Genomic DNA, 13,056 nt, shown 5'->3' with positions numbered 1-13,056 from the left:
TATCATTAGATTCATCTGCGACAAGCTCTTTTTCATGATTTACAGAGTGTTGTAATAGTAGTCACAGTGGCTCTCCGATGACCTGTCATTCTTTCTCTCGGCAAGCAAGCCGGTGAGCGAGTCCGCCTTCCTTTTGTCCCAGCACTATGCAAAGCACATTATAATTAGTGACCATGGAGGAACATGATTCTCATGATTTCCAACAGTACTTAATTGGATAATCGACTCACTGAAAAATATGAAATCTTATCTTTAGTTGATGCTACAGCTACAGTATTCAATTAATTACAGTGACGACTTCATGGATTTCAAATGTCCATCAAGTAAATTTGTCTTGTAAATCCACAGTTTGCAAATCATCTTCCGTATCTGGTCCCCCCAGGATATTCTAGAAAATGGTGATTTTCATAGAAGAATCATTGCGCACTCACAGTCTACTCTGGAAGGGAACGATTGTTTTTTGTGTTGTTTTTTTTCCAGGTGTTGCAAGCAAATCAATGGAGAAAGAGAAAAGGGAGGAAAGGAGAAGAAAAGGGAAAAAAATGGCAATCGGAGCTACAACGTCGACTAAATTTCAACACGCCTTTTGTCCAACGCTGCCTAGGAATGATGTGAACGGAGTTCGGATGAAGCCTTGCACGTCACTTTAATGCAGTTCTTAGGGAGATATAATTGTGATTGAAAAGAGTTTAAGAACAGTTTTAAATTCGAGTTAGGTATATATATATATTTTTATAAAAAACTGAAATAATTAAGATTTTATTTACTTATCTGAGTCATAAAATATGCTTTACAGTGTCTCGAAATTCAAAAAAAAGTCACTTGAATGCAATAAAGGCTACTTCGTATGTGTATGTGCATTGACGCCTTATACTTTTCCTTTTTAATTTAATTTCTATTATAGACTAGACAACACGCCATTTTAATTTAATTTCTATTATATCCAAAAAAATGTAACAACTTCCATATATATATATATATATATATATATAATATTTTAATTGACCTATGAGCGTAACGCTTGATGCACACATTTTAGATAAATCAAACGTGTATGATTTTATTTTATTTTATAAAAAAAAAAGAGTAAAATATGAGTACAAAAAGTCGTGAGCGGGGGGCTGCCGACTAGTGAATGATGTCAGGGGTTAGACTTTGACTTGAATTTCGTGGCTAGTCTGAGTGGAAAAGGGTGGCGTGAACAAAATGGCATCTGAAGGGTAAGAATGTCAATAGGTTATCATGAATTCACACAAAACCGGTTTCCCATTTCTGCCATTTGTTTTTATATTTTTATTTTTAAAAAAATTAAATTTTTTCATTTTTTATTTTAAATTAATATTTTTTTTATAGAAATTTTGATGCACTAATATTAAAAAAAATTTTTAAAAATTAAAAAAAAATATATTATTTTAATATATTTTCAAGTAAAAATATTTTAAAATATTATAATAACTATACTCTTAATAACGCGTGTCGTGCAGACAGAATTGGATCACTGACGAAGTTTTTGTCTTTAATAACATGAAAATAATAATAATAATAATAATAAATGCTCTTAATTTCTGTCTCAAGTAAAGTGGTTATTATACCCATTGAGACTTGGTTTTATTGGCCGAGTTCCAACTTGCATTTTGGCGGGAGGAATTTTCAGGGGTGTTTCTTAACCGGAGTTTTCTAAAGATTTTGATTTTTTTATTTTAAACTATTATATATATATTTTTAAATATATGTTGGTACTAAAAAATAATTTTTTAAAATAAAAAATATATTTTAATATATTTTCAAATAAAAAAATTTTTAAAAACAATTATTATTACCCCTCACATAAATTTAAAAATGAAATACAAAAAAAGAAACACTGGCTGGCTGACAAAACTCATTAAAGATTTGCACTCCAAGTGGGAAGGAAAACAACCAAAGTGCATGCTATAAACTATAAAGTGAATATTTATTTTTGCTGTTAAAATCATGTTATGTGATTTTTTTTAAATTCTTTTTATTTAAAATTATTTTTTTAATGTTTTTAAATTATTTTGATATACTGTTAATAAAAATAATTTTTGAAAAATAAAAAATTATATTTTTTAAAATAAAAATACTAAAAAAAAAAAAACAATCATTACTTTGCTTCTAATCACTATTAAAATCAATAACAACCCTCAAATATAGCACTTATCTATCTATATTTTTTGCATACAAACAAAAAGAAGACCACACAATGTCAGCAAACCCCAAATTAATATATAATTATTAATATAACTCCAAGTTAGGTCCATTAGTTTATTATTTATAAATCCTTTCTTTTTTACATTTCAAAAATATTTTTTTATTTTTTTTACTTTAAATTATTTTTTTTAGATTTTTAAGTTGTTTTGATGTGTTACTATCGAAAATAAATAAATAAAAAATTATTTTTAATACATTTACAAGTTTGAAAATCAATTGTATTACAATACCATACGACGTCACAAATAAAATATCTTTAATAATTTATCCATAACATATGGATTATGTATTATAAATAAATGATGCCTATATAATAAATATGTATTAAGTTGGATGGATAAAATGGCAAAACCAATGGATTTATTCAAATTATTATATTTAAATTCTATGCATAACCCATGAAATTTTCTAATATAGGCATTGATTTTGTAACAAACCCATAATATTAAATTCGGATAGCATATGTGCAACTACCAAATTGACTTTTCATTTTTCTAGGAGAAGAAATAAATAGCATTAAATAATATATGTTGGCTATGAATGGCCAATCCTTTGAAAAGAATAGAAATGCCTTTATCAAAAAAAAAATAACAAAAAAATAGAAATGCTTTTATAATAAGAATTTGTGTTGAATTACAGTAATATTGCTTTTTAAAGTATTTTTTACTTGAAAATATATCAAAATAATATTTTATTTTTTTTTTTAGTATATTAAAAATAATCTATATATATATATATAATTTATTTAAAATAAAAAAAATAAAATACTTTCAGATTAAAAAGATGTTTTTAAAATGCAAAAATAAATTCTGACCGCTAATTATTAGTTGTGAAACTGAAAACTCTGTTGCACCGAAACAATCTCCTGAGGAAACAAACAAACTTCCATCATGTCTTTATCATTATTACCATCTTGTCTGTGCAAACGTATGGATAAACCTATGTTTTCTGCCAAGCTCATTATATAGTTTTCAAACCACACATGATCAGAGTTGAGATAATAGAAGAGTGTTTCTCCTTTTGTTGAATTGTCTCTGGAAAAACAAGAAAAGGGTCTGTGTCTCTCTGTTGATTCTGGTACTTGAGATTTGAAGATGGCAGGAGGGTCTATTGGGCCGGCCGGTGTGGCCAAGGAGAGGGCAGAGCAGTATCAAGGGAGAGTCACCTGTTCTGTAATCATTGCATGTGTTATTGCTGCTGTCGGTGGCGCTCTCTTTGGCTATGATATTGGGATTTCAGGTACTTTTTCCCCTTTTTTTTTTTTGTCAAAACTTGATGGAGATTGATGAATTGATACTGTTTTTGTGGTGAAGTTTGTTGAAAGAGAATATTCTGACTGGAATATTCTTTAGATTTTGGAAAGGATGAAAGTTAGGTGGTTGTCATGTGTCAAAGGCAATGATGAAATAGAAAGTGAAAGTTTTCTGGATGATGAATAAAACCAGAAGGGTTTTCGGTCTCCTTGCACATTTCTGAGATTATAATGATTGTGAGAGATTAAAATAAATAAATGATTATTCAATTTCTGGACAAAGAAATGCAAGTTTTGTAATAGAAATTGAAATTAATCGTTGACAGACTGCAGGGATAGTTTTTTTTAGGCTCTTCTCTTGAAAAATAGATCTTGATTGCGGCTATTCAAGTTATTGTTTCCTACTAGAAATAGATAATCTTGACACAACCAGCATTTAGAACCCATCTTGGATGCCAAAAAAGACTCCATTGAACATCGATGATAACAAGTATACTAGATGAGATCTCCTTGAATGTTCATTATCTGATTTTATAATTTTCAATGCTTCCTTGAAGATGTCATGTTAATTCATGCTGCAATTTGATTTTTCAAGGTTGTCTTCTTATGATAAAATTAAGGATCACGATGATTAGAGATTAGTTGGCATTAATCTCGGAGACGAAAAGAGAAACTAAGAAATGTTATAAAGGAAAGAACAAAATCTTGAAAATGTTGGAGTTCTATAACCTTTCGGATTCTGCTTCAAAACTGAGTTTTTCGTATACCGACTTCAATGATTAACAGGAGGAGTGACATCAATGGATGAATTTCTTAAGAAATTTTTCCATGGTGTATATGAAAAGAAGCAGCTTGCTCATGAAAACAACTACTGCAAGTACAATGACCAAGGGCTATCAGCCTTTACCTCTTCTCTCTACCTTGCTGGTTTGGTTTCATCTCTGGTTGCAAGTCCTATCACAAGAATTTATGGACGTCGAACAAGTATAATCTGTGGTGGTTCCAGCTTTCTTGTTGGAGCAATCTTAAATGCCACATCCATCAACCTGGCAATGCTTCTCACGGGTCGGATCATGCTTGGTGTCGGCATTGGATTTGGAAATCAGGTGCTTCATTCTGCTTCAAGCTATTTCCTTTAACAAAGCACATTCTTCCTTGTAAGTTATGGAAATGAATTGAAAACGTGGTGATCAAAAGAGAGCGGACGTGTTCCAGTAATAATACATAGTTTTTTTTTTTTCCAGGCTGTTCCACTATACTTATCAGAGATGGCACCAACTCATCTCAGAGGAGCACTAAACATGATGTTTCAGTTAGCAACTACCAGTGGAGTCTTTACGGCAAACATGGTTAATTATGGAACACAAAAGCTTAAGCCATGGGGATGGAGACTCTCTCTAGGCCTAGCAGCATTTCCAGCTATATTGATGACTGTGGGAGGGATATGTCTGTCGGAGACACCTAATAGTTTAATCGAACGGGGAATGCGAGATAAAGGAAGAAAAGTCCTAGAGAAAATCAGAGGAACCAAAAATGTTGATGCAGAATTTGACGACATGGTTGATGCAAGTGAGTTGGCTAACTCAATCAAGCATCCATTCAGAAACATCCTTATAAAAAGGAACAGGCCTCAGTTGGTTATGGCAATCCTGCTACCAGCATTTCAGATTCTGACAGGAATAAATTCTATTCTCTTCTATGCTCCAGTGCTGTTCCAAAGTATGGGATTTGGGCGCAATGCTTCCCTCTACTCCTCAGCCGTGACTGGAGCAGCTCTTTGTGCCTCTACCTTTATTGCCATCGCAACAGTCGATAGACTGGGCCGGAGGTTCTTACTTATCAGTGGTGGAATACAAATGATAACATGCCAGGTAAACGTTCATTACTCTTTCATGTGCGTTAGATGAAATAATCCATGAGGTAAGAATCTGTTGGTTCAATTAGATGTATGAAACTTATAGCCTAGAGATTAGAGAGTAGAACCTTCATTACCTATGGCTTCAAATAACCATTACTATTTAACTTCTGTAACAGGTAATTGTTTCTATAATCTTGGGGGTGAAGTTCGGGGACAACCAGAAACTATCTAAAGTCTTCTCGGTGTTGGTTGTCATTGTGATTTGCTTGTTTGTTGTAGCCTTTGGATGGTCATGGGGTGGGCTTGGCTGGACCATTCCTAGCGAGATATTTCCACTGGAAACCCGATCAGCTGGACAGAGCATTACAGTAGCTGTAAATCTTTTACTTACTTTTGTAATAGCTCAGGTTTTCCTATCCCTCCTCTGTGCATTCAAGTTCGGAATCTTCCTCTTCTTTGCTGGCTGGATTCTTGTCATGACTGTTTTCGTTTACTTCTTCCTCCCTGAAACTAAGGGAGTTCCTATCGAAGAGATGATATTCCTATGGAGAAAGCATTGGTTTTGGAAGAAGATAGTGCCTGGGAATCCAAATGATGACACTCAATACGAGGAAGGGAAGGGTGTCGGGCCTAATTCAATTTGATTCTGAGTGTGTCAGCTCATGCCCATATCCACTGTTATGGATATCAGGGAAAAGAGAGGAAAAGGATAAGGCCTGCCTAAGTTATAAATAAGCATGCAAATGACAAACGAAAAGGAGCCATAGCTGTCAGCCACATGATCTTGAGTATTTGGTTTAGCCTGTTCAAGCAATGAATTGATCCCTGTGTTTTACTGAAGCTTTCCCTTCTTGCAGCTTTCCATTTCTCTGTGTTTTCAAATCTATAAAAGTTGAGGGGCTTCATCCATTGCATATCATCTCCAGTGGTATTTTAACTTAATGGCTCAAGGGAGGAAGAAAATGAAACACTGTGCTCAGTAATCATGATTTCAAGTGAAGTCAGAGGATGCAAGAGGTCAGGGACTTGTATTGTAATTCCAGCAGCTTTTGGATCTTGCATGTGGGGAGACCATCCACTGCAAGAAAGAGATTCTTTAAGCATTAACTCCTTCACTTGAAATTTAATTCCAGGAGCTCTTGGAAACCTGAAACTCATGATTTAATCCTGCAATAACAAACTCATGTTCTATACATGAATTTGAGATCTTTTCTCTGTGATTTAAAACTCGAGAATGTGTTCTTGCATGTACATATGAGTTGGTGTTTATAAATTTATATTAGATGACTATTTTGCATGTTACTTCGTATGACGCAAGTCATATTCTATACATAAATCTTAAAAATCATGTTAAATGATCAGAGTTTACATAATAAACATGATTAATGTACACTGTTAATGCTTTTGGGGCATGTTTTTACATATCTTCTCTCAAATTCTTGTTTTTGGTTGCTTTGGCCATTCACCCACTTTTTTGTTTATTGGAAGCTAAGTTATACTTCATTCTCATTTGTTAGATGGCACTAAAGCAAGCAATGCAATCTGACCATGGATGGGCTAGGCTCTAGGAACCAATAAGTTATCTTAGTTAAATTTTTTATGGGTTTAATTGATTTAATTAAGGACTTAATTGAAATAAAATTAAGTTTAAGAGTCAATGTAGCCAAAATTTAAAGAATTAATTACGTTCAAGGGCTTAATTAAACTTTTAATGAGCTTAATTGGAGGTTTAATTGCTAAAAAATACAGTTTGGAGGCCAATTAGTGACTTAATTGAAAAAACCCAGAGCCAAGAACCAAGGTGCAAAAGACACATGCATTTAGGGATTGAAATTGATTAAAACATGGGTCAAATCGAGACAAATTAAAAGCTTAATGGTTAATTGAGGGCCAAAATTGCAAAATTTAGAAATCAAGGACTAATTTGTAAGAGGCAAGTGAATTAAAGGATTCCAAAAAAATATTTCCAGTGATGCAATTATAAGGGTTGAAAAGTTTTCTAGGGTAATTAAGGATGCATACGCTAAAATTAAAAGTACAAGGACTAGATTGGAAATTTTCAAAACCCTAATTTTTAGGGTTTAAAGCACACGACGTGTCATTTAGAGTTTAATGAATAGACCAAGTGACACGTCGTTTAGTCATTATTTTTTTTCACTTGAAAATGTTGATCAAGAAGCCACGTTTAGATAAATAAATGCGACGTCTCCAACCACCTCAGGGCTATAATTGGCACCAAATGAATGAGAAAAACTTTCTTTACAAAGATCAGTCATCTTCATCAAATGTTTATACCTTATTTGACTTGTGAATTCAAAAACATCTTGCTCCTATTCAACCTCCCCTGCATTGACAAATTTAAACTAATCAGGTACAAATCTTTCAATAAATGAATGTGTAGTTCTGGAGCTCCGAATGAAGTATGGTTTGTTCCTAATAGTAGATATACATCCTCTACATTGTTTAGGTCTATCAGTGGTATGTTTATATCCCAGATTCCATAATGAATTCACCAAAGTACCCTACTTAGTCAGTCTTGACTGAAGAAGAAAATCATTCATCTAGCTTTGATGATGCTTTGTCTTGCTAGGATTCAATTTAAAAGGAAGCTATATATCATAACCTTCGGGGTATGGTTATAAAAGACAGAGAAGGAGAGTCTCCTATAACCACCTATATTTTTTTTTTTTAAATAAAAACAACAATGATTCTGTAACCTCCTAGTTTTATCTTAGCTTATAAAAAAAAATGTCTCTCCATAGCTGCAAAAGGAAAAAATAAGGGGGAATTCTAGAGATAATTAAAAGAGAAATACCAGAGGTGTTTGAGAGAGAAACATTAGAAAAATAATGTGCAAAAGTTTAAAGAAGAGAGGAGAAAAGGAGAGGTGCAAACGAACCAAGGATTGAATAAGAGTTAGAAACAAGAAAGAGAGAAGAAATTCCAAAAAAGAGGGTAGCATTGTTAATAGAAGGTAAACACTTGCTTTTCATGATAAGGTGTAGCTCAATGAGAACACCTCTACTTTAATCCCTATTAAATTATTATTTAAATTTTTATTGTTTGTTTGCAGTGATTAGTTGTTAGTTTAGAAATTTTATTGGTTGTGTGTGTGTGTGTGTTTAAGAAAATTATGTTTTGAAGTAGTATACTTTGTTATAGGTTCAAAATGGATTTGGATGAATAGTTTGATACTTTATGAGTGCTAATGTGGTATTTTAAAATTATATGGAGAATGTGGTTTAACTGTTAGATTGTTTCTTTTTTTTTTTTTGTTTGTTTAGTTCCTGATGGTTTTAGAAGTCATGACAAACATATTTGAGCTAGAGTTGCTAGGTTTAGATCTTCTTTTTTTTTGGGTTTTAATCATTTCTCTGGGTTTGAGCATTTTCTGGGTTTATGGTTTAAAAGTTCTTAAGGTTTTTTTTTTGATTTTTTACAAACTCACATTGTTGTTTGTCTTGTTTGCTATGATCGAGGCTTGAACCTATAAGATATTATTCTATGTCATTAATTTGTCCATTAAAGATCTGTTTTGGATCAATTGATCCTTAATGACCTTTTAATATCTAGGTTTAGGTTTAAAATTGTCACTTATAATTCATGCAATTTACAACTTATTTTTACCATTTGATGCATTATTATATTGTAATCTTTCATTTTTCATCTATTTTTGCCTATGATTTGATGCAATTGAGATTGTAACTTCAATTTAATTTATGGATTATTGTCGTGTTCTTAAGAAAATTCAACTGAAAATAATCATTTGATCTTTGATTTTTCTTTTTAGAGTGCGAGTTGTGTTTTTAGGCTTTGAGCCAGGTTGGGAAGTTGATTTCATGTTACTAGGTAGAGCCCTTTAAGGCATAAAAGAGTGTTTAGCAAAACAAAATTTCACTAAAAAAAAAAAAAGAGTTTTTGTGATGTGTTTGGCAAATAAGCCTTAAAAATTTTTTTGTTTCAGTCTTGTATTTTTTTTCCCTTTTTTCCAACACTACCTTAGTAAAATTTTAATTTAATTACAGATTTTCAAGGGACATTTTGTAATTGATTTTTGGTCTTCCACATCTTTTCTATTATTTTATATTTAATTTTTGGGATTGTGAACTTATATATAAGATGTTTTTTCGCTATTAAATAAACTAGTGTATATATATATAAAAACAAACATTCTTCTTTCAAAAAATATATATTTGTGTTTTAAATTGCACATGGCCAAGTTTTTCCAAAAAAATCATGTTTGCATTTTTAATAAAAAAAAAAAAATATATATATAAAAATATTGCATGATTTAGCATAACAACAAAATCAAAAAAATATCTTTTATATTTTATATGCATCATGGATTTAATAAAAGTTTATTAAAGTCATAAGGGATTTAGCTTAAATTTCATAAACACAAAAAAAAAAAAATTGTTTATTTTTAATATCAAGCATTATGAAACATATACATAAGATGTATTCCCAATTTTAAAATATATTTTGGCTCTGGAATGACTAGGATTAACCCGTAAAGCTATGGTTTGTCCTATTGGGATGAACCCTACTTTAACTTAAAAATAAATTAATGATTAGACAAACACAATAGACTGTGTATTAGTAATAATCAGAAAAATAAACAATGCAGCTTAACTCAAGTAGAATATACTAGAGATTATATTGTCCTCCTTATACACAACTAGTCCTCTTATTTAGACTCTAAAAATCAGTTAAGGTTTCTAATGATCAAATTACTAGTTAGCAACTTCGAACTTTTTAAATCATAAAGAATAAGAATTCGTTGTTTTTTCCACACCACCGGAAAATCTCGATCCAGGCAGGTGATCATCGCGATAACTAATGACTAGATCATTGACATGCGCTATGTTGCGATTTAGATCAATTATTTTTAAAAAAGTTTGTGTGTGTGTGTGTGTGTAAGCATTACTAATATTTTTTATAGTAAAGATAAATTAAATTATGTAAAAGTTGACCCAATATGATCCGATTAACTTGATAGGTCCAAAGACAATCTTAATGATCAGTAAAAATATATTTTGATTAAAACAAAATTCAAGACGATATTATTTTAAAATATTAAGATGACAACATACTGGATCAACCTGGATTAACCTGTCAAATCCATTATTCGGGTCATGAGATTATAATAACCTCATTAAAATAAATCAAAATAAATTATAAATAAATATATTTTCTGAAATTTTATGGATAATAGGGTTTGATTGTTATATTGTTTTTTGAGTTCTTGATGGTTTTAACTAGTCATGATAAGTTGATCTAGAGTTGTTAGGTTGTTGTTCTAGGGTTTTAATCATTTTTCTAGGTTTTTTTTTATGGTTTAAATGTTCTTATGTTGTATTTTTTTTATTTCTTATAAAATGACATTGTTATTTATCTTGCGTGATTCAATCAAAACCCAAACCTATATGATATCATTCTTTGTTATTAATTTGTCCATCAAAGGTTTATTTTGGATCAATTAATTATTAATAATTTTTAAATATTTGGGTTTAGGTTTAGGACTTCTAAATATGAGTCATGGAATTTACAGCTTATTTTTACCATTTAACACATTATTATGCATTAATCTTTCATATTTCATCTCTTCAAGCCTATGATTCGATGTAAGGTCTGTAACTTTGATTTGATTTTTGGATTGCTGTTATGTTCTTGAGAAAATTCAATTGAAAATAGTTATTTGATCTTTGATTTTTCTTTTTTTAGCACGGGTCATGTTTTTAGGTTTTGGGTCAAGCTGGAAAGCCTAGTTCATGTAGTTGGGTCGAGCCTTTAAAGCTTAAGAGAGTATTTGGTAAAACAAAAATCTATTAAAAAAAGAGTTTTGGGATCCTTAAAACGTATTTGACAAACACGCCCTAACATTTTGGTTTAACCTTGTAATTTTTTTTTATTATTCACCAAACATCGCTTTAATCAAATTTTAATTCAATTATAGATTTATAAGGGATACTTTGTAATTAATTTTGGATCTTTCACGTTGTTTTTACCTTTTTATATTTAATATTTAATATTTAATATTTAAAATTGTGAATTTATACATAAAGTTTTTCCCGGTATTAAATATACCATTTAATACATATAGACACACACATGCATAAAACAAATAAAATCATTATATTAAAAAATATGTTTATTATAAAATCATTATAATAAAATCTTGGTTGAAGAAGAATCAGGTGTGACAGATCCCCCCATCAGTTTGGTTGTTATGATCTGCAAGGAGGATTGAACTTGAGTTAATGCTCAGCATGTTGCTGGATTCACTCAATTCAATTGTGGGATCAGAAACCAGTGACTGAGAACTTGTTTACAGGTCTCAAGATACAATCTTGTATCCAAATTCAACTCTCTTATCTGTTAAAATACAGTTTTGGAAATCTAAACTATTTGCCAGTCATGGTTCTTGCTGTGCTGTTGCTAGGCTCCAAGCAAGGCTCGGCTCGATGTTATTGTCTATATTTTAGCCATTTCTGTTTTCAAATCCAAGGATGGACTGGTTATTTTCTCTGCAGCTGGCGGTGTTCATTGCATCAAGGATCTGCTACTTCATCGGGGATGGGTTTGGCTTGTGTTGAATCCCTCAATTCTTCCTTCAAATCAAAATGGAGGGCATACTTCAAAACCTCCCCAGCCGTCAATCACTTTACCAGTAGCCACTTCTATCCATAATTTGTCAAAGTAGATTTCATGTTTTGTTGAAGAGCCCTTTTCTTCAATCACTTTTATTTACTTTATTTGCATGTTTATGCTGTCCTTTATGAATTATTGACGTTTTCTTCTCTGCTTGTATAATGTTTCTTGTCCGTTTTGCATGGCTAGATGTTTCACTCTTCCTGGCATATAGCCCCTGCAGAAAGTCAAAAGCATCCCTAGTTTCTTCGGTTATAAATAAGTTGTGCAGGGTTCCAAATGGTCTTTTCAGTATCCTTGTGGTGTCCTACTTGGTGCTCAGCTCAATTACCCTAAAGATTGATATCTATGGCTGTCTTTGTTAAACCTTGGTTAGATTCATGCATCAAATCAAGCATGAGCCCCTCCTTCCTCGACTGCTTATGATGGGAATCCGATGCATTCAGACGAGTGAGAGTTTCTTTTCCTAAAAAGATGTGTGCATCATAGGCCCTAACACCACATGGTCGGTGGTCTTTGAGGGAATTTCTCTGCTATTTTCTCTCCTCTATCACACTGGACGATCCTGTTCTTCCCTTTAACAAGTGTTTGGATGCTATGATGGATATGCAGTGAATCCCATTTCCTTGTTACAGTGACAGATTCGTAATGGCAGAGCTCAATTCTTGCTATACGCCTTCTATCCATTCAAAATCCAGTGAAACGTGTCTTATTTTTCATCTCTTCAACAGCGATGAGAAATATTGAAGAAGAGTATACAACTTCAAGAACTAAAAGAAGAGATTTGTTTTTTGCCAGAGAGACAAGCTTACCTCAGGATCGTCCTTCCCTTATTATCACAGATCTGGCTTCAGAGAAGCGGCAGGGATATTAATGATACGTAATAAGAACACGCAATGCGATGGTACTCGTCTCCTCGCCAGAATTTATGCATCACGGGGTCCCTGTGGAGGGTCTCAGGGGGCAGGACTCTCTCGCGATGTGATCATGTCTTGTGACTCTCTGCACCAAGATTTTTGAGCCTTGCACTGTTTCCCATACATGACATAAATGAACATCTACATAT

General features: G+C 32.1%; 1 protein-coding gene across 1 annotated transcript; it reads left to right on the top strand.

Annotated features, from left to right (window-relative positions):
- The first annotated feature begins 3,131 nt into the window (after positions 1-3,131).
- On the top strand, positions 3,132-6,253 carry LOC118043776 (sugar carrier protein A). Its single transcript, XM_035051848.2, has 4 exons — positions 3,132-3,468; positions 4,268-4,587; positions 4,726-5,352; positions 5,516-6,253. The coding sequence occupies exons 1-4, from the start codon at positions 3,324-3,326 to the stop codon at positions 5,981-5,983; spliced, it is 1,560 nt and encodes a 519-aa protein (XP_034907739.1). The 5' UTR covers positions 3,132-3,323; the 3' UTR covers positions 5,984-6,253.
- The last annotated feature ends 6,803 nt before the right edge of the window (positions 6,254-13,056 follow it).

This window comes from Populus alba, chromosome 6 (genome assembly GCF_005239225.2).
Source record: "Populus alba chromosome 6, ASM523922v2, whole genome shotgun sequence".
Classification (NCBI taxonomy): Eukaryota; Viridiplantae; Streptophyta; class Magnoliopsida; order Malpighiales; family Salicaceae; genus Populus; species Populus alba.
This window is presented reverse-complemented; position numbering and strand designations above follow the sequence as displayed.

Bases quoted from the DNA above. Each gene is read 5' to 3' on its own strand.
- LOC118043776 (XM_035051848.2), top strand. From the start codon at position 3,324: ATGGCAGGAGGGTCTATTGGGCCGGCCGGTGTGGCCAAGGAGAGGGCA. The intron at 3,469-4,267 runs GTACTTTTTCCC...AATGATTAACAG, and splicing joins CTATGATATTGGGATTTCAG to GAGGAGTGACATCAATGGAT. The intron at 5,353-5,515 runs GTAAACGTTCAT...CTTCTGTAACAG, and splicing joins TACAAATGATAACATGCCAG to GTAATTGTTTCTATAATCTT.